General features: G+C 55.5%; 2 protein-coding genes across 9 annotated transcripts; both read left to right on the forward strand.

Moving 5' to 3' along the window:
• The first annotated feature begins 3055 nt into the window (after positions 1 to 3055).
• LOC111161473 (kirre like nephrin family adhesion molecule 2) lies at positions 3056 to 10578 on the forward strand. Of its 7 annotated transcripts, XM_022525149.1 has the most exons (16): positions 3056 to 3204; positions 3409 to 3558; positions 4133 to 4282; positions 4439 to 4599; positions 4961 to 5111; positions 5359 to 5464; positions 5574 to 5722; positions 6057 to 6184; positions 6276 to 6408; positions 6710 to 6810; positions 6950 to 7169; positions 7643 to 7745; positions 8033 to 8141; positions 8468 to 8533; positions 9665 to 9703; positions 9973 to 10578. In XM_022525149.1, the coding sequence occupies exons 1-16, from the start codon at positions 3153 to 3155 to the stop codon at positions 10042 to 10044; spliced, it is 1890 nt and encodes a 629-aa protein (XP_022380857.1). In that variant the 5' UTR covers positions 3056 to 3152; the 3' UTR covers positions 10045 to 10578. The 7 variants fall into 7 exon arrangements, with proteins under 7 accessions (XP_022380857.1, XP_022380858.1, XP_022380852.1 ...); XM_022525150.1 differs by lacking the exon at positions 3409 to 3558; XM_022525144.1 differs by having other exon boundaries at positions 7643 to 7747; positions 8041 to 8141; positions 9665 to 10066.
• Positions 10579 to 12135: 1557 nt separating this feature from the next.
• On the forward strand, positions 12136 to 21358 carry LOC111161436 (amyloid beta precursor like protein 1). 2 transcript variants are annotated; one of them, XM_022525077.1, is made up of 17 exons: positions 12136 to 12382; positions 13288 to 13431; positions 14183 to 14315; positions 14740 to 14852; positions 15080 to 15213; positions 15323 to 15507; positions 15964 to 16094; positions 16475 to 16549; positions 17371 to 17529; positions 17612 to 17740; positions 18586 to 18685; positions 19572 to 19679; positions 19940 to 19963; positions 20152 to 20222; positions 20458 to 20520; positions 20652 to 20795; positions 20909 to 21358. In XM_022525077.1, exons 1-17 carry the CDS (start codon positions 12236 to 12238, stop codon positions 21005 to 21007), a joined length of 1959 nt encoding a protein of 652 aa, XP_022380785.1. In that variant the 5' UTR covers positions 12136 to 12235; the 3' UTR covers positions 21008 to 21358. The 2 variants fall into 2 exon arrangements, with proteins under 2 accessions (XP_022380785.1, XP_022380786.1); XM_022525078.1 differs by lacking the exon at positions 20458 to 20520.
• Positions 21359 to 23345: the final 1987 nt, after the last annotated feature.

Consider the following 23345-nt stretch of genomic DNA (forward strand, 5'->3'; position numbering starts at 1 on the left):
TGCAGCGGGCTCCCAGAGGCCAGGAGAGTGAGGAGGCTGATGTGGTCAGTGGCCCAGAGACCCAGACCCTGCCTCCCCCGGCTGCCGTCCCAAGTCTCCAGCTCCAGGCCTCTGCCCAGCAGTCTGCTCCCAGCCCAGCTGGGGCATGAAATCCCCTGTCAGCACATGCCAGGAACATTCCACGGTGCCTCCCCAGTCCCCATGACCCCAAGGGCCTGGCTGGGGCCAGGGATAAGGGGCAGCCGGTCAGACCCAGGTGGACAGCTGGACCCAGTGTGGGGTTAGGACTCCCCAGCTCTTCCCTCCCCTGGCACATGACCTTGGCAAGTCTCTACCTTCCCAGAGTAGACATGTCCTCATTGCCATCAGGGGTCTCTGGGGGAGAGTGTGCAAGAGCGTGTCTGAGAGACTGTAGGAATGCAGATATCTATATGCATATGTGTGCGTGAGTGCAGGAGCATGCGTGTGAGCACAGAGAAAGTGAGAGTGAAACATGATCTGTGAAAGTATACGCAAGAGTACGTGTGTGTAAAAGAGTGTCAAAGGTAGACAAGCGTGCAGGGCCATCAGAGTGGGTGGAGGGAAAGGCAGGGTCCAAGACCACTTGCCCTAAGTGGGTATAGGAGAAAGCCCAGCTTGGGAACCCTGTGGCCATGTGAATTCTAGTTCATGAGGCTTCTCTGTCTCTCCCTCTCTCCCCCTCCCTCCCTCCAAGTGGTTACATCTCAGGCAACCTTCACCTATATCACTGTCTCTCTTTATGCCTCTATGTGTCTCTGTTTTCTGTCTTCCTTTGTTCTCATCTCTATTCCCCACTCCCCATGCTCTGTCTCTCTCACACACCAGACCCTCAATAATATTTGTTCTCCAGTCAACATGGGACTACACTTCTTTCTTTTATTTGTTTCTCCATTGCTGAGCCCTCCTGGTTGTCCCATCTTAGAATTTTATAACCCTATGCTGCTTGGCCTGCCCTCCCCACCCCACCCCAGCGTGCACACACACACAAACACACACAACACACACACACACAACACACACACACACACACACACAGGATAAGCTTCTTCTGCCTGCTTATCTCCTGCAGAAATTGGAACTTCTCAGCCCCCCCCCACTCCCACTCCCTTCTCTGGTCCTCCTCCAGGAAGAAGATGAGGCATCTGGCCTGAACCCCCACAGCTCCATCCTTGATGTTCCCTCTAGTCTCTCTTCTTCCCTCCCATTACTGACTCCTCACCCTCCCCCACATTCCCTCTCCCAACTGCCCCCCACACATCCTGGGGAATGGACTGGATACAGAGCTGGCGTTTCTGTCAGTAGGGGCTCTCACCAGATGGTGTCCCTCAGGGCCGGGGTGTAGAGCTGTCAGTTGCTGGGACCTTTAATTAGCACAAACCTTCCACCATCCACCTTGGCTGTTTTCCTTCTCTGGGTACTCCTGGGGCCTCCCACTCTCCATTTTTCCATGTCTGGGGCCCAAGAGAGCCAGGAAGGGGAAGCGATGTCAGGTGTCTGGAAAAACAGCCTTACAACTGACTTCCTCCCCAAGACTCAGGAGTCCTGGCTCCGAGCTCATCCTCTGTCAAAATCCAGGGGCTGGATTCCCCAAACAGAAGCCAGCTCAGGCCCCCAGACCTAGAAGTCTGGGTCCTGAGGACCCACCCCTCTCAGACTCAGCAGCCCAAGGCTGAAGCTGCTTCTCCCCAAGGACCCAGGAGTTCAGGCCTCCAACCCTTCCCCCCACCACACACAGGGCTTAGGGCAGATGTTCACTGTCTGTGATTTTCAAATCCTCCTGGGCCTGTGTGGGGGTGGGAGAGATTGGTGGTTAATCCACGGACTCTAAGACTTAAGACCAGATTTTCTGAGCCCTGTCCTCCTCTCCCAACTGCACCACGCTGCAGGCAGGAGACCTAATTGAGTCCCCACTTCCCCAGAAACTCGCAGTTCAGGCCTTTAGCTTCTCAATCAACGTAGGTCTGAATGCCCTATCTTAGAATCCTGGCGTCCAAGCCCCTGCCATTTGGAGAGGCAAGAATCCGAGCTCAGGAACAACAGAGAACCTGAGTGTGGGGTCCCCCCCAGTCCCTGCAGGCTCAGGAATGTCAGACCCAGGGTCCCAGGCCCCCCAGGCCCCCCTCGGTCGGCTCGGGGTCCCGCCCACCTGCCCCGCCAGCTGCGCAGCGCACCGGCCGGCCTGCAGCGTGGGAACGCCCCAGCTGGGCGGCATGCAGCCGTCAGGACAAGCTGCGCGGTTCCCAGCCTCCCTGCCTGGCCCAGCTCGGGCACCGCCGCCTCCCAGCCGTCGCCCGGCAACCACAGTAGAGTGGGATGAGGGGCTGAGCCTGGACTGCGGGGTCTCCGGGAAGGAAGGGCTGGGGGCCTGGATTCCTGGATCCTTGGACCTGCTGTGGTTTGCAGCAGTAACAAGGCAGGGGAGGGATATTTTGAGCTGGGGTTTTGAGGCGAATAGAACTGAACCCCCTCCTCTTCTCAGGAGTCCCAGTTGCCCCCAGGCACCTCGGTGTCCTCTTCCTGACCCGCAGACCCAGGGGAGCCCCGAGCCCCGCCTCCCCAAGGCGCGGAAACTAGCGAAGCCCCAGGGGCTCCCATTTATAGCTCTGTTTCCACTCAGCGCGTTCCCTCCAGGACCTAGGCTGAGCAAGTTTCTTCCATTCTCCCCCGCCATGCCCCCCACAAGCCTGGCAGGGTGCAGGTGTCCAACCCAGCCAGGACGCCCTCCTTCGACCCAGGTGTTCCGGCTCCCAGACCTCAATTTGGCTGGGGCGCCCGCCCGCCGGGAGACCCCGGCCTGCGGTGGCCCCATTCATCCGCGTCTCGGCCGCGGGAGTTTCCCAATGGGAAGAGGCGGATCTCCCAGGGGGCGGGGCGAGTGGGATTGGACCCTCCCCGGTTTCTCCGAGGCCAAGCGCGCGGAAACCGCCGGTGTTTCAGATTGTTGGAGCCTGCGGCTGAGCAGACTTGGGGAGCTCCAGGCCAGAAACCGGGTGGCTCCTAGCCTGGGGCGAAGAGTCGGGCGCGAAAGGAGCTCCGACCAGTGTGGTGAGAGGTGTGCCGTTGAGGAAGGAGTTTCCAAGGAAGCCAGTGCAACAGCAAGTCTACGGGATCTTGGGGGACACACATTCAGAATGTTGGTCCCTGCCCTCCTCGTCCTCCTCTTCTGCCTCCGAGGGCATGCAGGTACCTGGGGGGGGGGGGGGGGGTTTGGGGGGGGATTGTTTGCCAGATGCCTTTTTATTAGGGGAGATGGAAGGGGGGGGGGGGGGTGTGCTCAGACACCTAGGTCTGCAGGAGAACTCTGGGAGGCTGGACTCCTGGGTCCTGAATGACGGAGCTAAGCTCATTTTTAAACTCAACTCTGGTCCCCTCCCCCGATCCTCCTAGGTCTGTCGCCCCATTTTCTGCAACAACCAGATGACTTGGTGGCACTGCTGGGGGATGAGGCCCGGCTGCCCTGTGCCCTGGGCGAATACTGGGGGCTGGTTCAGTGGACTAAGGATGGGCTGGCTCTAGGGGGTGAAAGGGACCTGCCAGGTGAGACAGTTCTCTCTGCTCAGGAGGGGTGAGCTCCAGGTGGGGGTGCTGGGCTTGGGCCTTATCTGAAGTTTCTATTTTGATGTTTTCAAATTTGGGAAATTGTTGGGCTCAGATGAACATCTGGAAGAACTGAAGTTTTAGCTTCTTCTTTGGGGGAGTAGGGGATTTTTATTTGCATTATGAAATATTACATAAATGCAGAAACGCACCTAAAACATAAAGGGAAGATTTGCCAAGTAGTTCTGAAGTAGACCCTCACGTGACTACTACTCACGCTCACTGGCCGTTCCCCAGAAGCCTTCCTTTCTCCTTTCTCCTATCATAGCCCTCTGCTCACTCCAGAGGTAGTATCTAATCTGACTTCTATGGCAGTTGCTCTTTTGCTTTTTTCTGACTTTTTCACCCACCCCTAGTTTGCTGTGACTCTGGATTGGGAGGGGGTTAGAGTCTCTCTGGCCCAGCACCCACTTTTGGGTGTCTTTCTAGTGTGGGATGTCTGGGGGTGGGAGGAGGGAGTTTCTGGGGCCAGAAACTCAGAACCATGGTGTGACTGCCTCTTCCTCAACTGCAGGGTGGTCCCGGTACTGGATTTCAGGGAATGCAGCCAGCGGCCAGCACGATCTTTACATTAGGCCCGTGGAGCTAGAGGATCAAGCTTCATATGAGTGCCAGGCCACACAAGCAGGCCTCCGCTCTCGACCAGCCCAACTGCATGTGCTGGGTGAGGACCCTCACTTGTCCCTGGGAAGCCCAGGGGGACAGCCAGTGCTAACTGATTACCAGAGTCCAGGGAACCCAGAGGGGTGGTCAGTTAGAGCCGGGAAGATTGGGGTCTCTGGGTCCGGGATACAGCTCTGACACCCAATCCACCCCACAGTGCCCCCAGAAGCCCCCCAGGTGCTGGGCGGCCCCTTTGTGTCTCTGGTGGCTGGAATTCCTGCGAATCTGACCTGTCGGAGCCGTGGGGATGCCCGCCCCATCCCTGAGCTGCTGTGGTTCCGAGATGGGATCCGACTGGATGGGACCTCCTTCCACCAGGTCAGGTCCAAATCTCTATGCAGCCCTTGCCCATTCAGGGAAAACACGCTTATCCAGAGGGGAGAGGGGCATGTGAGGGAAGAGGTTCAAGTGTTGGGACTCTTGGTATGTGATTAAGGACAAGAACTCCAGAGCCAGACTACCTAGGTTCAAATCCTGGCTCGGCCACTTGCTGGTTGATTGGTCTTGAGTTCAAGTGGCTGAATCTCTCCATCTCTCAGCTTCCTTATCTGTACAATAGGGACCATTATAGTCACTTCATGGGGTAATTGTGCCGATTAAATAAAATGCTTAGAAGTGACAGGTAGTAAACACTGCATACAGGGTAAATGAAATCATTATTATTATTCATAACCTCCAGACCCTGCTGAAGGAAGGAACCACTGGGTCAGTGGAGAGCATCTTATCCTTGACTCCTTCCAGCCATGATGATGGAGCCACCTTGGTCTGTCGGGCCAGGAGCCAGGCCCTGCCGTCGGGGAAGGATACAGCTATCACACTGAGCCTGCAGTGTGAGTGTAATCAGACCCTGGCTCTTAAAGAAAAGAGGGGCCTGAGACTAGAGTCCAGGATATTAGGAAGGAGGAGGTTGTGGACCTGTGGTCCTGGAGGAACTGGGAATTGGAGTCCTGGGCTCCTAGCTCAAAAGGAAGAGGAGACTGGGGACCCAGCCTGTGAGAGGCTGGGCATTGGGACTCAGATCCTCCATGGAGGTGTTCCAGGTCCTTGCTCACCGCTGACCATGACCCATCTCTACAGACCCCCCAGTAGTGACTCTGTCTGCAGAACCACAGACTGTGCTGGAGGGAGAGAAGGTCACTTTCCTGTGCCAGGCCACAGCTCAACCTCCTGTCACTGGCTATAGGTGAGGACGAAGGTCACCGGAGCACGGGTTTGGGGAGGACTGAGATTGGGACGTAAGTGGGCGTGCCTGGGGAGCAGAGACAACACCAACAGCCCCACTCCCTCCGCAGGTGGGCAAAGGGAGGCTCCCCGGTGCTCGGGGCCCGCGGGCCAATGTTGGAGGTCGTGGCAGACGCCTCATTCCTGACTGAGCCCGTGTCCTGCGAGGTCAGCAACGCCGTGGGTAGCGCCAACCGCAGCACCGCGCTCGACGTGCAGTGTGAGCCGGGGCGGGGCCCTGGGTGGGGCCAAAGTGTGGCGGACCGTAGAGGGTAAGGGGCTTGAGTGGGGCGTGGCTGAGATGGGCAGAAGGAGGAGGTGGAGCCGGAATGGGATGTAGGCCAGGATTGGCTGTGCTGAGTCAGGGCCAAGGAGGGGCGGGGCGAGGGCGGGGCCGGAGCGTGTGAGCCAGAAGCGTGAGCCGAGTGGTTATGGAGCAGCCGCCAATCCTTGGGCCCTTGAGGCTGTTGCTTCTGAGTGACCGATCCCGGGTCAGAAGTTGCATCCTTGCATCCCTCCCCGGCCGTGCGACGCCTCCTCTCTCTCTCCTCTAGTCGGGCCAATTCTGCAGGCAAGGCCAGAGCCCATGTCAGTAGACGTAGGGGAAGACGCTTCCTTCAGCTGCGCCTGGCGAGGGAACCCGCTCCCACGGGTAACTTGGACCCGCAGCGGGGACGCACAGGTGAGACCCGATCTGGGACCTGTGGCCGCGGCTGGCGGTGGATGGGGCTTCCCCTCAAGGTCCTGCCCGTGACGCCCCTACCCTATCCCAGGTGCTGGGGTCCGGGCCCACGCTGCGTCTTCCGTCGGTGGGGCCCGAAGATGCAGGCGACTACGTATGCAGGGCTGAGCCGGGGCTCTCGGGCCTGGGGGGCGGCGCTGCGGAGGCTAGGCTGACTGTGAACGGTGAGAAAGAGGCGGTTTCTAGAAGACGGGGCAGAGCCCTGGACTGGGAGCCCGCAGAGTGGGCGAGCTCTAAGCGGGAGTGGGCGTGGCCTTGAAAAGGCGAGCTTTGTAGACCGCGGGGTCTGGGGGTGGGAGCCGGACCTAACCCAGGCGAGCCTCTGAGAGGTTCAGAATTTATTGAGGGGCGTGGCCTGCTTGATTGGCATTAGTGGAAAGGGCCAAGACCTGGCCCCGGCTTATTGAGAACTGGAGTTTCCGAGGGCCCGGCCTCTATCTGACTCGTTCACAATCTCCAAACCAGCTCCCCCAGTTGTGACCGCCCTGCATTCTGCGCCCGCCTTCTTGAGGGGCCCCGCCCGCCTCCAGTGTCTAGTCTTCGCATCCCCAGCTCCAGATGCCGTGGTAAGGAAATGTCACCACTGTCATGACCGGCCTCCCTGACCTCCCAGTCGGAACTCCAAAACTGCTATGACCCACACCCTGCCCGCCTTTCCCTCCCCTTCCAGTCTCTTTAATGACTTCCCTTTTTTTGTGCCCCCAGGTCTGGTCATGGGATGAGGGCTTTCTCGAGGCAGGGTCACGGGGTCGGTTCCTGGTGGAGACATTTCCAGTTCCAGAAGGCCGCGAGGGACAGGGCCCAGCCCTAATCTCTGTGCTACACATTTCGGGGACCCAGGAATCCGATTTTAGCCGGGGTTTCAACTGCAGTGCCAGGAACCGGTTGGGTGAGGGAGGCACCCAGGTCAGCCTGGGGCGTAGAGGTGAGATCCTGGGCCTGAAGACTCCAAGCCCCCAAACACCACAATCTCTAAGCCAAGGACCTCCACATGCAGACAGCTTCAAACCTTGAGAGCCTCAAAACTATGAGTCCCTTGAATCCTGAGTCCCTCCAAAACAGTAAATTCCTTTAAATGTGGAATTCTAAGTTGAGAGACCCCTCACACTTAGGTACCCCAAAGAAGGGTAGCTCCAAATATGGGGTATTGTAAAGTTTAAAAATGCTCAAACTCTCAGACTCTCTAAAGCCAGGCAGTTTAAACTTGTGGAACCCCAAATTCAAATGCCCTTAAACTGGAAGGACACTAAGCTAGGGACTACAAACTTGGGTATCCCCAAACTTGGTGATCTTTTGAACCCAGAGAATCCAACCCAAGCAAGCTCTGAGTCCCTGTTCTCTGGTTCCTCCTGGGCCTCACACTTAGCCTCGTCAGAACACCCCCTGTCCTCCCCATAGACTTGCTGCCCACTGTCCGGATTGTGGCTGGAGTGGCTTCTGCAGCCATGACTCTTCTTATGGTCATCATCGGGGTGACCCTCTGCTGCTGGCACCATGGCAAGGGTCAGTGACTGAGCCCCACCTCGGTACCTTCCCCTAAGCCTGCTCCCCCTCCACCGACGGATCTGGCCTTGACCTGCCCCCAGTCCCACCACTATGGTCTTGGCTTACCTTTGGGCCCTGATTCCTCCCTCAAGCCCTATGCCCATCTTCTCAGGGTCCTTACCCTCCCAGGTTCTCATTGTTTCCCAGCCTCCTGACCCAACCCAGTCCTCTTTCTTCCTGCTCATTGGTCTCCACAAACTGTGACCTTGCTCCATCCCTTATCTCTGCTGTCCCACTGTCCCTGGCCTCAGCCTCTTTCTCCAAGCAAAAGAACCTGGTGCGAATCCCAGGGAGCAGCGACGGTTCCAGTTCTCGGGGCCCTGAGGAGGAGACAGGCAGCAGCGAGGACCGGGTAGGACACTAGGGTCCCCAGACACAACTCGGCCTTTGAACAATGAGAAACCCAGTCCCAACTGGGCCCCCCAACTCAAAGAGGGTCTGAGTCCCAACAAGTGACCCCAGGCTCCAATGTCCCCCAAGTCTAAATATTCCCCTGACCCAGTTATCCCCTAGGCCAAATATGTCCCCAGGACCCTTTGTCTTGAGTCCAGACCTGAGCTCCAGCTGCTCTTGGTCCCTCCTGCCTGGCCTCCACTGTCCAGCTGGGGGTTGTCAGGGTCTTGTACTGGGCCAGGAGGATTCTCTGAGTACTCCCTCTCACTAAGCACCCTACCCCAGGGACCCATTGTGCACACGGACCACAGTGACCTGGTTCTGGATGAGGAGAGGGCTCTGGAGACCAAGGTGAGTGTTGGGAAGGGAGGGTTCCCTTTACTGAGTCTCCAGCTCTCTCCCAGCTTAGTCCTCTCCTTTTTCACTCTGGGTCCAGACCTGGGACCTAGCCCCCTTCACCCTTTCCTCCTGCCTCCTGGGCCACTTCATTCACCTCTGCAGCCTGATGGCACACCTGCTGATTATGCCCACAAATCTGTCCAGCCTTGGCCTCCCTCTTGAGCTTTCCCATCACAGTCCCACCCCAGGAGTCCTGGATGTCTCTGCTAGGCCCCTTCCACCTACCAGATCCCACACTGGCCTCATATCTCCCCAAACCTGCCTCTCCTTTGGGGTCCCCACTTTCGAGCTCCACTGACCTCAGCCTCTAGTCCAGAGCCCTTCTCTGTCTCCTCTGTACATAGCACATGCCACTCTATTGGCCTGAAACACTACTTTCCTTCCCATACCTACCTAATTATGTCCTTTATTCCTCTGGTCTCCGCTCACACATTTCTTGTTCTGGAAAGCCCATGCTTCCCTCCTCACAGTCCTGATCATTCTGTGTTCCACCTGTCACAACTGGGACCACTCTGTCCTGGCTTCCTGTCCCAGCCCTGAAATCCTACTTGTGCTTCCCCATTAAGACTTATCCCTCTGCCTGTCCTTCCCCCATCAATACCCTGACGCCTCTTGACTCTGGGGATTTGCCATTTCCTCTTTGGCCGGGGATCTCCATGAAGGCAGGGGACCCCAGTCTCTCCCTGCATGGTAGTCACCTCCAGCAACAGCATAAGGCATGACACAGAATCAAAGCCTTGGGGCTGGTGGGCAGATGAATGAATGTCTTGGTCTCAATCTCTCTGTTCCCCACTGCATCTCCTCCCATACCACCAACCCTTAGCAGGCCTATAACCCCCTGTTGCTGTCTTTCTCTGCCCATTTCCTTCTGTCTTTTTGTCTCTTGTCACTGTTTTTCTGTCCCACTTTATCTTCCTATCAGTCTATATGTCTGTCTCTGTCTCCAGGTCTCAACTTGCTCCTATTTCTAAGTCTCATTTCTAAGTCTCAGGGTCATGTTTTAAGTGTGTCTCTCCATTAGGGACCCTAACCTCCCCCCACCATATCCTCATATAACTCATATAATCCCATTTGTCCCCTCAGGATCCAACCAATGGTTACTACAAGGTCCGAGGAGTCAGTGTGAGCCTGAGCCTTGGTGAAGGCCCTGGAGGGGGCCTCTTCCTGCCGCCCCCCTCCCCCCTCGGACATCCAGGGACCCCTACCTTCTATGACTTCAACCCACACCAAGGCATGGTCCCCCCCTGCAGACTTTATAGAGCTCGGGCAGGTTATCTCACCACACCCCACCCTCGAGCTTTTACCAGCTACAGCAAACCGACATCCATTGGACCCCCAGATCTGGCCCCCAGGACTCCACCCTTCCCATATGCTGCTTTCCCCATACCCAGCCACCCACGTCTCCAGACTCATGTATGACACCTCTCCAAATGAAGAGTCCTGAAATCTTCAACTTGCCATAATGGATTGTCCTGATTTCTGAGGAACCAGAACAAGTTGGTGACCTTCCTCCTCCAAAACTGAACATTGATGGGAGAGAAAGATCATACAATTGTCTGACTTACTGGTGTATAGTCAGGTCAGCCAAAGAAGCTGCCCCAAAAGGAGCAAGATGGCCACTTGACCAACTATTCCCCCTGTGTAAAAGGGATTCAAGATGGCAGATGGGCTCTTTGTAGAGGGATGTCGATGGGGGTGATAGGAGTTAGAGGCAGGGATGGAAATTATTTCCAGACATTGAAAGAAGAGATTTCAAAATGACCACCTGTACTGAGAAGACAGGCAACATAGGAAGATCTAGATAGAAGCCAGATCAGACCCTGTCCTGGTTCTCTCTGAGGGGCATTTTGCTTGGCCAATGGAAGTGCAGCCAAGATGGCTGTTCACTCTCTGGGAACCCAAGATAGCCACTATCTTGATTCCTTCAAAATTCCTTCAAGACCCTGGAAAAATTGAATTCAAGGAGTGAGGATAGGGTAAGAACTGTCATGAGGAGAGGGAAGTGGGTTGGGTTGTGTGGGGGTGGAATCTGGGGATGAGAATATTTATGTTTAATAAAAAAAAAAAAGTTGAGAAGTGAATGTGTCTTGGGGATTCTCCTAGCATTATCACCCTCCACAAGGAAGGATTCCATTAAATCTGGCCTAAGAATGGATAAAGAAGATGTGAGATACACACACACACACACACACACACACACACACACACACAATGGAATACTATGCAGCCATCAAAAGAAAAGAAATCTTGCTATTTGCTACGACGTGGTTGGAACTAGAGGGTATTATGCTTAGCGAAATAAGTCAATCAGAGAAAGACAACTATCATATGATCTTCTTGATATGAGGAAGTGGAGATGCAAAGTGGGGGGCTTGGGGGGTAGGAAAAGAATAAATGAAACAAGATGGGATGGGGAGGGAGACAAACCATAAGAGACTCTTACTGTCAGAAAACAAATTGAAGGTAACCAGGGGGAGGGGGGTAGGGAGAGGGTGGTGGGGTTATGGACATTGGGGAGGGTATGTGATATGGTGAGTGCTGTGAAGTGTGTAAGTAAATCTGGCGATTCACAGACATGTACCCCTGGGGCTAATAATACATTATATGTTTATAAAAATTTAAAAATTTAATTTTAAAAAATCTGCCCTAAGGCCCTTCCTCTACCCTAGGCAATGAAGTGAGAGTAGGAACAAAACCATGAGCCACCCGTTTAGCACTCCAGGTTCTTTCGACATACATCTACACAAACATACAGGCACAGATGCACATACATGACAGGGCTGCTCCAGTGGGCTTGGGGTAGACCGAATTCTAGTTATTTGAGGAGACAAAGCAGTGAGCCCTGAAGAGGAGGAGGGGAGGAAGAAGCTAGAGAGAATAGAGATGCCATTGTCCTTAAAGCAAGGATGGGTTGAGTCCTGTGGTGCATGGCACCTGACTCGGGTCATCCTTAAAGAAAGGGCTTTGATTTATGAATCCTTGAGCTAGGAATTAAAGGTCCAAACACCTGGGATCCTTGGAAAGCAGAGCAGAAGGCCAAGACTCCTGAGTCTTAGGAAGAAAGGTGGGGGGTGGGGGCGAGGGTCCTTGGTCTCTGGTCCTGAAAATGAAGACCCCTGCAGCCCAGACTCCTGGATCTGAGGGAGAAGGGGACTAGGTCTCAGCTGCTGTGTTTGATTAGGGAAGTTTCCTAGGCCTGTATTCCTGGGACCTCAAGGGAGGAATTTGCCTGGAGGGAGAGATCTCCAATGTTGTCACGCCTTTAGAGAAGGCTGATTTGTGAGTGGCTGTGAGGGAAGAGAAAGCTGGGCGTGAGGGTCCTGAGGAAGGGCTCAAAACGGCGGAGCCTATGACCCAGACTCCTGGCTAGGCCCTTGCATGGGGTGGGACTCCCAGAATCTCTAGGAGGCGGGGGCTTGGCGCTGGCTCCCACCCGGGGCTCCCGAGCTGCTCCACTCTGCGCAGAGCTGCCACGCTATTGTCCTGGCTAGGAAGGCGGGGCCGGCGTGGGGCGGGGCTGGCGGCGCCGGCGCAGCCCGGGGGCGGCGGGAGGAGGCGGCGGCGGCGGCGGTGGCGCTGGGAGCTCCTGTCACCGCTAGGGCCGGGACGGGCCGGGCGGGAGTGCAGGGGACGTGAGGGCGCGAGGGCCGGGACATGGGGCCCACCAGCCCCGCCGCTTGCGGTCTGGGCCGCCGCCGGGGCCCGCCGCCGCTGCCGCTGTTGCTGCCGCTATTGCTGCTCCTTCTGCGCGCGCAGCTCGCCGTCGGGAGCCTGGCCAGTGGGAGCCCCGGTGCGGCCGAGGTGAGGCCCGGCCGGGTCCTAGGGGATGGGGGAAGGGGCGGGACCGGGCCTTGGACCCGGACGCAGATACGTCCAGGGCAGAAAGCGCAGTCTTTCCAGTCAAGGGGCCGGCCCCTATACGCCCCTAACGGCACTAGGCATTCATGAACCCAGGAGTTCTGGACCCAGCTCCCCCATCTTCTGTCCTCCCAGCTGCCTCCCGCCCCTAGCTTAGGAACTGGCTGTTCCAGAGCCGCTGGTCTCGAAAGTCTAGCCCTCTCAGACCCTCCTGACCTAGGTGACTCAGCCCCTACCCCTTCCCACCTGAACACGGGACCCACCAGACAGTAAGACACCTGGATCCAAGAATGTTTGCCCCTTGAATCCTCTGGACCCATTTGAGGGCCCCCGCAGCCTCCCAGAACGCAGGAGTCTAGGTCTTCAGCCTCCGACCCCCGACCCAGGATGTAGCTCTCCAGCCCTCGAAGGATTGGAGCCCAGGCCTGCAGGGCCCTGAAGCCAGGCCTTGTCGTCTTTGCACTGGAGAATGGGACCCTGAGCTAGGGATGGAGGGAGGAGGGGCCAGAACGCCTGGGTTCTGGCCTCCTCCCCCGCGATTCAGTTTTAACCCCTTCGGGCTCCAGTGCGGCTGCGCCCGGGTGGGGGCGGAGTTTGTCTCCGCGGCAACAAGGCCGCGAGACTCCCGGGGGACCCGGGTCGCCATAGCAACGGGAGAGCTGGGGCGCCCCCGCCCTGTGGGAGCTGTTTCCCAGGGAACAGTACCTCTTAGGAGGCGGGTGCGCGATGCTTTGTGAAGGGGGCTGGTGTTGGGGGTCTGAACCTCTGGGTCCTAAGGAGCAAAGGTCCGGGGGACCCACGTGCCAACGTCCCGGGGCCCTCGCTGACCCCTCCGACCCGACCCTCAGGCCCCGGGGTCGGCCCAGGTTGCCGGACTATGCGGGCACCTAACCCTTCACCGAGACCTGCGCACCGGCCGCTGGGAGCCAGACCCACAACGCTCTCGACGCTGTCTCCGGGACCCGCAACGCGTGCTGGAATACTGCAGACAGGTGGGCGGGACCTACTGAGAGGGGTGTGGTCAGCGGGAAAGTGGTTCCGAGACTGGGCCGCATCGCCCAAAAGGAGTTAGTGGTACAAAAGGCAGGGTCCAAGGAGAATGAGGGATCTAAGTAGGCAGGAGGAGCTGGAGGGCAAGGCCAAGAAAGAGGCACATTTAGGATAGGGCAGGACCTGTTTTTGAGAAACTAGGTCAGGAAAGGAGAACTGGGCAAAGAGGGCCAACTAAGGGCAGTATCTAGTGAAGAGACGGAGTTTAGAAATCTGTGGTGGGCTCCTCAAAAAGTAGGGGTAAAGGTGGGCGTGGCCAAAGGAGGGGCGGGGCTAAGAAAAAGATCTTGTGGGCTGCAAGATAGGAAAAGGGGTGGGGCCCAATGAGAGTAGGAAAGCTAGGAGGCGTGGCTACAAAAAGGCAGTTCTAATACAGAAAGAGGGGATGCTTCCTGAGAAGCCAAACCCAGGAAGAGGTGAGGCTTAAAGGTGGGCCAAACCTATTGGGGGAGAGGACAGAGGTGACACGAAGAGAGGTGGGTATTAAATTTCTGGGTGGTTGGCGGGGCTTCTGAGGGAAAGCTACTGGGGGCGTGGTCAGGGGGCCTGGCGGGCTTAGATATCTAAGACCGGTTCTACGGAGAAGCAGAGCCTAGGGAGATCATTAGACCCTTGAAAAGGGACATGGCCAGTGGAGAAGCACGGCTGGCAGGGGCGAGGCTGCGAGCTGATGGCCCTACCCGGTGCCCCCAGATGTACCCGGAGCTGCAGATTGCACGTGTGGAACAGGCGACACAGGCCATCCCCATGGAGCGCTGGTGCGGGGGTGCCCGGGGTGGCCGCTGTGCCCACACCCACCACCAGGTTGTGCCTTTCCGCTGCCTGCGTGAGTCACAGGCTGGGAGAGGGAATTAGAAGTGGCGGGGTGGGGGGATGGGGAGGTATCTCCCAGGGGTGAGATTCTGGGCCCTGGGCTCAGGTTCACATTAGGTATCTGGATGTTTGCTGCCAGAGTGGGGCAGAGAAACCTCTGAGGATAAAATGCCTGGATTCTGGGGGCGCCTGGGTGGCTCAGTGGGTTAAGCCTCTGCCTTCGGCGGCTCGGGTCCTGGGATCAGGCCCCACATCGGGCTCTCTGCTCAGCGGGGTGCCTGCTTCCCTTCCTCTCTCTCTCTGCCTGCCTCTCTGCCTACTTGTGATCTCTGTCAAATAACTAAATAAAATCTTTAAAAAAAAAAAATGCCTGGATTCTGAGGAGGTTGGAGCTAGTGTCTGTGGGAAGGTCTCACTGTGGTGCCCCCATTCTCCAGCAGGTGAATTCGTTAGCGAGGCCCTGCTGGTGCCTGAGGGCTGCCGATTCTTGCATCAGGAGCGCATGGACCAGTGCGAGAGTTCAACCCGGAGGCATCAGGAGGCACAGGAGGTCAGGACCCTGGCCCATCCCATCCTCATCCCCCAGAACAGGAGTTCAATCCCCTAAGGCCCCATCCCCTCCAGAACCTGAGTCTGGACCTCAGCCCCCTCTTCCCAGTGGAACAGAATCCAGAATCCAGGCTCCAGCCCCATTAGTCCCCAAGACCTAGGCATTCATGCTCCTCTCTATCCTCTCCTAACCCACAATCCTGGCATCTGGGCCTACTCTTCCCACAGGCCTGCAGTTCCCAGGGCCTCATCCTGCATGGCTCTGGCATGCTTTTGCCCTGTGGCACAGATCGGTTCCGAGGTGTGGAGTATGTGTGCTGCCCCCCTCCGGTGACCCCCGATCCATCTGGGACAGCAGTTGGGTGAGTGGGAGGGAATCCTCCATGCCCATTCCAAGGCTCCTGAGGCAAGAAACAGAAGTCTGGGGGCGCAGGTCAGATTCTCATTGCCCTGAGTGTTCTCTTCCCTCAGTGACCCCTCCACCAGGTCCTGGCCCCTAGGGGGCAGAGTAGAGGGGGGTGAGGAGGAGGAAGAAGAAGACTCCTTCCTACAGCCAGTGGATGATTACTTCGTGGAGCCCCCACGGGCTGAAGAGGAAGAAGAGGAGGAAAGAATTCTACCCTCAAGCTCCCACAGCCCTCCAGGGGTCAGCAAAGGTGAGACAGTCTCTGCACCCCTAGTTCCCTCTACCCTGGATGGAGGATGATTTGAGGGAGCCTTGGTGTAGGGGTATCTTTAGGAGGGAACTGTTGGGGAGAGACCCAACTAAGGGGAATGGAAAGGATGGGAGCAACTCTGGATAAAGAAAAGGAAGGGCTGTCCTGTGAAGGATACAAAGGGTTGGAGATGGTTTGGGGGTACCTAGAGGTGGAGGAGACATCTGGTTGTTCCTCAGGGTTCTTTTGGGGAAGGCTGAAGGATGGTGTAATGGATTCCTAAGCTTTGCAAGAACAGGCCCAGTTCAGAACTAGATCTCTCACGATGCCTCACAGCAGCTATGGTTATGGGAACACACGGTAGCCTCCAGTGTGCTCTAGAAAATGCAGTTCTCCGGGAAGGCAAGGTGACCTGGCGATGGGCTTCAGGTTGATTCCCTGATTCCTGCCTTGCAGCGACCACCACTGCAAGGCCCACGGATGGTGTGGATGTGTACTTCGGCATGCCTGGAGAAATCAGCGAGCATGAGGGGTTCCTGCGGGCCAAGATGGACCTGGAGGAACGTAGGATGCGCCAGATTAATGAGGTAATGATCCTGGGAGCCCCAGGATTTCCCACAACACAGAACTCCCTAAATAAACACAGAATTCCTCAGGCGCACATTGAGGCTCCCTCCAAAGACTCCTCAAGCCCCCAGCAACCCCTAGCCCTCAACACCACCTCTAAGATGATCAGGGATCCTTGACCCACTTAGAATCCCTCTAAGATGTCACCAAGATTCTATGCAAACTCTGGTACACTGTATTCTTCTACTTTAAATTCCTTCTGAGCCTCAACCTCTGGTGAACCTGAGAGCCAGTGGAACTTAAGGGATCTGGAGCCTCCAGAGTCTTGAAGAGGGTTTGGGGGGACTCACTGGGTAAAGCAGGGAAGATTCCAGGATCCTGAAGCTCCCCTTGACCCCAGGTGATGCGTGAATGGGCTATGGCAGACAACCAGTCCAAGAACCTGCCCAAGGCTGACAGACAGGCCCTGAACGAGGTAGGACACCCTCCCGTGGGTCTTACTCACCCTCCCCCACTACCTGGGACACACCTGGTCTCAACCTGGTTCCGGCCTGGTCCGGCCTCCCTCAGCTCTGCCCCTACTATATTGGTCTCTCCTGGCCCCACCCTTCCACCTGGTCCCCACCCCTCTGGGCCTATGGCTGACCAGACCTTTCTCTTCTCCTCAGACTGGCCATGTTTAGCCTCCTCTTAACCTGATGCTTACCTCGGAGGGCCGGTTCTATGCTCCTCTCCCCAGCTGAGCCCCTAAAGATGCAGCCGGGGCCTTCTGAGGCCCTGCCCCCTGACTCTGGTCCCACCCCTCTAATCTCACTTTTTCTCAATCCCTGCTCAGTAGGCCCGGCCTCATGACTCACTGGTCACCTTTAGTCCTGGCTGGAGTTAGCCCCACACCCTGACTCTTGCTCCACTCCTCTCCTATTCAGGCACAGACCATCTCCAGTTGGCCCCGCCCAGGCCTAAAGCCTTCCCTATCCTGTAATACTTGGAAAGTATTTCCCTTGAATGTGAGCCCGCTCAGTTCCTAGGTTGTTCCCACCAGTTCCGTTTCCCTCCTCAGATCAGCTCCCATTTGGCCTGGTCCTGCCTGGCTCTGCCTGGCCCAGTATCCCCACCCCTTCCAGTCAGTGTCCCAGGACCTAGTCCCACCCTAGGGTGGATTCTACTCATGCCTAGACCCACGACACCCTCCTCCACTACCCTGTGGCCCTACAGCCCTGCCTTTCCAGACTGCCTTTGCCCCAGACTCTCACCCGTCTTCACCTTTCCTGGCCCTGTGCTCACCCCCCTCGCCAGCACTTCCAGTCCATCCTGCAGACCCTGGAGGAGCAGGTGTCTGGGGAGCGACAGCGCCTGGTGGAGACCCATGCCACCCGAGTCATCGCCCTTATCAACGACCAGCGCCGGGCTGCCCTGGAAGGTTTTCTGGCGGCACTGCAGGGGGATCCGCCTCAGGTGTGGGAGCCGAGGGGGCAGAGGCCAGAGGGTGGAAAGGTCTTGGGCAGGCCCCGGCAGGCAGCCTTTCTCCCTTCGGCAGGCGGAGCGCGTCCTGCTGGCCCTGCGGCGCTACCTGCGGGCAGAGCAGAAGGAGCAGCGGCACACACTGCGGCACTACCAGCACGTGGCGGCTGTGGACCCTGAGAAGGCCCAGCAGATGCGCTTCCAGGTCTCTGATCCTTCCAGCTCCCAAACAGCCCGTTCGCCCTCCGACCCCAGTGTCTAGGACCCCATCCCTCAAGATGCCCTTCCTATCCCTGGCAACCCCCCACCCCCATGCCTTGGGACCTTTTCCAGCCCCTTGGATCCCTACTCCTCAGACCCTGGAACGCTGCCCTCAACCCCACTCCCCCACCGCCACCCCTGTGCCTTTGACCCCCATCTTGTCCCTTGGATTCCTACTTCTTTTTCCAGAATCCCCCTCCTGGGCTTTGCACCCTATTCCTGCCCATCTGCTCTCCTTTCTCCCTCACCCCACTTGTGTCCCCTGCAGCCCTTGTTCTGTGTCCTCAGATCCCAATTCCTATCTCTTGGATGTTCTCTTCGTGTCTTGACTACTCCATTCCACACTTTTGAACTCCAAGTCTTGCCCTTGAGCCACATCATTTCCATAGGACCCCCTAATCCTACTTCCTTCTCTGCAACCCCTGAAACCTCATTTTCTATCCCTCAGACCCTACTTTCCGCTCCTCCTTCTCACTCACATTGACTTCCTGTCTTCTGTGCCGTATCCTGGACTTACATTGTCTCTTGGGCACTTTTCCTGGTGACTACTCCTTTCGCTTCTGCCTTACTTCCTTTTCCAAGCCCCTCACTTCCTGTCTGCTGTACATCTTTTCCTTTTCTTTTTATTCTGCTTCTCCTCCAGTTTTTTCCCTCCTGTGGCCCAATTCCTGGCCTTTGGACCCGACTTTCTGTCCGTCATATATGCTACTTTTCCTTGGACCCTGTTGACCTTCCTGCTTCACCCTGCCTCAGTTTCCCTATCTCTCCCCACTGCTTCCTCCCCCACAGGTGCAGACCCACCTTCAAGTCATTGAAGAAAGGATGAATCAGAGCCTGGGGCTCCTTGACCAGAATCCCCACCTGGCTCAGGAGCTGCGGCCCCAGATCCGTGAGTGCCTGTGACCCCCAGTTTCCATTCCAGGGCTTCTTAAGGCAGGGGCCCACCTTCTATTGGTTAAAGCAAGTGGCAAACCCAATCCAGATTCGAAGGCAAGGCCCCCCCCATGAGAGAACAAACACCAGAAACTGTGACCTACCACAGCCCCAGATCTGTTGTGACTTCCTACTGGATATCCCACACCTAACCCTGTTCTTTAAAGAAGCCATTCTCTTGGGGTGCCTGTGTGGCTCAGTTGTTAAGCATCTGCCTTTGGCTTAGGTCATGATCTCCAGGTCCTGGGACTGAGGCTTGCAATCAAGCTCTCTGCTTCTTGGGAAGCCTGCTTCTCCCTCTCCCACTTCCCCTGCTTGTGTTCCCTCTCTCACTGTGTCTGTCTCTGTCAAATGAATAAATAAAATCTTTTTTTTTAAAGATTGTATTTATTTATTTGACAGAGATCACAAGTAGGCAGAGAGGCAGGCAGAGAGAGGGGGCTGGGGAAGCAGGCTCCCTGCTGAGCAGAGAGCCTGATGAGGGGCTCAATCCCAGGACCCTGAGATCATGACCTGAGCCAAAGTCAGAGGCTCAACCCACTGAGCCATCCAGGCACCCCTGAATGAATAAAATCTGAAAGAAAGGAAGAAAAAGAGAAAGAGAAAAAGAGAGAAAGAAGATAAGGAAGGAAGGAAAGAAGGACGGAAGTAGCCATTCTCTTGAAACTTCAACCTCAATCTTCCCTGCCAGGGGTGTCTCCATCTAGCTCCCCACTTTCCCCCATCATACTTGTGGCTATACCCAATCACTCAACTATTAGGGTGCCGTTTGTTCCCCCAGTTTTGTTTTGAGGCATCCCTAGGCTCATGATCTCAACCCCCTTTCCTCATGTTCCCCTCAGAGGAGCTCCTCCACTCTGAGCACCTGGATCCCAATGAATTAGAAGCCCCTGCCCCAGCGGGCAGCAGTGAGGACAAGGGTGGGCTTCAGCCTCTGGATTCAAAGGATGGTGAGTTAACCCAAATATGATAGCCCCAGACTTTGGGGGATAGGCACCCAACCTCCATGCTAATCCCCTAAAGTCTGGGGGTGTCTTACCAACACAGTGAGTGGGAGAGGATGGGAACAGATGTCTAAGGTTGTGCAGATGTCTGTAGGATCCTTGATCCTCCTGCCTTGCCCCTGGGAGGGTGTGTCTCCACCCTTTCCTCGATGATGCCCTCCTTTCTTCACTGTTCTGCCTGTCTTGCCTCCTCTGGCTGCCCGCAGACACCCCCATGGCCCTTCCGAAAGGTGAGTATCTCCCAGAGCAGACGCCAGCCACCAAATCCCGCTAGTCCCTGAGCCCAGAATGGGAAAGGGTCCATCCTTTGGGAACTCCAGACCTTCTGGGTAGAGTCCGGAGCCCCTTCTTACTGCCTCCTCAGGCAGGCATAGCACCATTCTCAACTCTCAGGAATAAGATAGGACTTGGGGGTTAGGGTCCACAGAACAAGATGCTGCATCCTCTGGGAAAGAGAAGATGTCCCCCCTGGAGCAGTATGAGCGAAAGGTAAGTCAGACCTGTGGGAGCCTGAGGGTCGATGGGAGAGGGGTCCTGGACTCCAGCATCTGAAGAAGGAGGGTGTTAGGGGTTTGGATTCCTTGGCCTGAGGGAAGAAGGGATTGAGAACATGGATTTCGGGATCCTAGGGAAGAAGGAGACTGGGGGATGCCCTACTGGGGCCCAGGGGTGGAGGAGGCCGGGGCCCAGACTCCTGAGTCGCTGACACCTCCTGCTTCCCCAGGTGAATGTGTCTGTTCCAAGGGGTTTTCCTTTCCACTCATCGGAGATTCAGAGAGATGAGCTGGTAAGAGGAGGACTATTCTGGGGACTTAGGGGGAGAGGTCAGAAGTCAGTGGCTAGGCTGTGACTCCCAAAGCCACACAGGGCCTTGGTGAGCCTCAGAGATGGCCTCTGCCCCATGTCCTCTCCATGCAGGCACCAGCAGGGACAGGAGTGTCCCGAGAGGCCGTGTCTGGTCTGCTGATCATGGGAGCAGGTGGGGGCTCCCTGATTGTCCTCTCACTGCTGCTCTTGCGCAAGAAGAAGCCCTATGGGGCTATTAGCCATGGAGTGGTGGAGGTGAGAGACACAAAGACATGGGATGGGGGAGGAATTCCAGACTCTGGACACAAAGGAACTGTGAGATCTGTGGTCAGGTCCCTATGCCCCTCTGTTCCCGGTCCCTACTGCAGGTGGACCCAATGCTGACCCTGGAGGAGCAGCAGCTGCGGGAACTGCAGCGTCATGGCTATGAGAACCCCACCTACCGCTTCCTGGAGGAACGACCCTGAACCAGCCCCCTTTACCCCCTTTGGCTGAGCCCAGACCTTCCCTCTTTCTGGAGCCCCAGAACCCCAACTCCCAGCCTTGGGGGGCCCTCAAAAATGTTCATTTCACACCCTTTTTGAGGGGGCTGGAAGTTCTTATTTCCCCTTTCCAATTCCAAATTCCATTCCCAAGAAATCCCCAGATATTCCCAGCTGCCTCCCTGCTTGGGATTCCCTCACCTTAATTTATTTTGTAAGTTAATTTATTGTTCCTTAAGGTGACCACCAGCTTGGTCCCAGTGTCTGTTGTTCCCTAGAATTCACCCTCCCATGTGCTCCCCACTAACAAGCCAATAAAATCCTTCCCCCACCATGCCATCCTGCGTCTCTGTGGGGGAATCGGTGTGTAATCATAGCTCTGGATGCTGCTGTGGATCCCTGCCCAGGCCTCCTTCACCTCCTCAAACAATGGGAAGGAGCTTGAAGATCTGGGATCTAAAAATCTGGGCGGAACCTGTAGGAGGGCTAGGATTGGCGTGCAGGGGGCGGGGCCCAGGCTGGACAGCCTCCCCCTGCCCACTCAGGAGCTTTCCGTGGTGCTGAACAGTTTATTACTTCGGGACCTCTATTTGCTAAATCCCAAGATAGACTCCGAGGAAGTTGTGTTCTGGCAGTTTCTCCTGCCTTCTATTCACCCTCACACTCATTCACACATAGCATCCACCCCCAACCTGCGATTCCAAGAAGGGAATGAGAATCTTGAACCCCTCTTCCTATTCACAAGTTTTCATCCCTTTTTGGGAGGCAATAGGAATCCCCCTGAAGTATGTAAATTCCAGTTATGTGTCCCAGAGAGGGGAATGTGATGTCCGCAAATGCCTATTAGAATTTAAACCCTCATGCACCCCATCTTATGGCGTTGGGGTTAACCATCTGCATATGTTTTTCCCTGCCCCAAGAGGGTTGTTATGGAAATTAAAAGGGTTAATATTTGTGGAGATGTTAGAACTGTGCCTGCTATTTCGTAAGTATTTGTTAAATCATTTTTTTTGATGTTAAATAAATTTTAAAACAATATGGAAGCAGGGACGCCTGGGTGGTTCTGTTGGTTAAGTGTCTGCCTTCGGCTCGGGTCATGATCCCAGGGTCCTGGGTCTAACCTGCATTGGGCTCCCTGCTCAGTGGGGAAGTCTGCCTCTTCCTCTCCATCTGTCTCTGCCCCCCCCATGCTCTCTCTCTTTCTCTCTCTCAAATAAATAAATACAATCTTAAAATGGTATGGCAGCAAATGCTCATAAGGCACTAACCCTATAGCAGGCACTGCTCCCAGAGCTTTTTACGTACAATGACACAGTTAGTCATTACTTCTATCCCATGTAGGAGGTACTATCACTCTTCCCTTTCATAGGTTAAGAAATGGAGGTAAGAAGTTACATAACATGCCAATGGTCACCATCTAGGAAGGGTCAGAGCTAGGGATTCAACCGGGACAACCTGGCTCCAGCAACCATATTCTTACTCATTTTGCTAACCTGCTGTCCAGTAATTTGAGGCTGTCCCATATGCTGTTCAGGGTGTACACTGCAAAATTCCAAGTGATAACTTTCACTTTCTACACACTGTAGACTTGCCTTTTTACCACAACTTCCCAGCAGGTGGCAGTAATATGTCATGCTCTAATGTCAGCTTAGTACACAATTTTCTGGCAGATGGCCTAGGGAGGAAACTCCTAGAATTAGATTTTCTTCCAAAGAGCCTATGAGCTCAGAGTGTCTCATCATAATATATACATGTAATTACAAGTCATGTATATTAAATATAGACTTAGAAGACATCGGGAAGAAAATGCCTACACGACGCAAGTTGCATACAATGCCACAGCTTCGTTGGAGAACCCGGTTTCCAACATCATTCTGATACTGGCTAAACCTTTAGTTGCATTGTACTGTACCTAGCAGAAATCTATGACTAGCACCACAGACGGGGGGGAAATGCTGCCTTTGTGTTTTCACTGTCAAGGGTGATCAACAGGCTAACTGAATAAGGAGCTCCAAGCCCGTGGGACAAGAAGTGAAAGGCCATTTTGCTCAGTATGCTCAGCGTGTGATTCCTTACTAATGTTTACATATTAACGGTGATACTTAGGGTAATTCGTTTAAAAAGACTTATTACTGGAATTCCAGCAGGGGATTGCTATTGTTCATTTGATGTTCTTGTGCCATTAAGCTGCCCTTTTTTTCCCATTGAAAACAATTTGTTCATTTTTATTTTAATAATACAGTTTCTTAGAGACATTTTATCATTCTCTCATTTTTAATATGTGTGTGCATGTGTTTGTCGATACATCTTGGGATATACATCT

Source organism: Enhydra lutris, unplaced genomic scaffold (genome assembly GCF_002288905.1).
Source record: "Enhydra lutris kenyoni isolate GAN:26980312 unplaced genomic scaffold, ASM228890v2 scaffoldscaffold85, whole genome shotgun sequence".
NCBI lineage: Eukaryota > Metazoa > Chordata > Mammalia > Carnivora > Mustelidae > Enhydra > Enhydra lutris.

Coding starts and splice junctions, on each gene's coding strand:
- LOC111161473 (XM_022525145.1), top strand. CDS start 3,153: ATGTTGGTCCCTGCCCTCCTCGTCCTCCTCTTCTGCCTCCGAGGGCAT. Junction 5,465..5,573: donor CCTCCTGTCACTGGCTATAG/GTGAGGACGAAG, acceptor CTCCCTCCGCAG/GTGGGCAAAGGGAGGCTCCC. Junction 8,534..9,664: donor AGAGGGCTCTGGAGACCAAG/GTGAGTGTTGGG, acceptor TTGTCCCCTCAG/GATCCAACCAATGGTTACTA.
- LOC111161436 (XM_022525077.1), top strand. CDS start 12,236: ATGGGGCCCACCAGCCCCGCCGCTTGCGGTCTGGGCCGCCGCCGGGGC. Junction 13,432..14,182: donor TGCTGGAATACTGCAGACAG/GTGGGCGGGACC, acceptor CGGTGCCCCCAG/ATGTACCCGGAGCTGCAGAT. Junction 19,680..19,939: donor GCCTCTGGATTCAAAGGATG/GTGAGTTAACCC, acceptor GGCTGCCCGCAG/ACACCCCCATGGCCCTTCCG.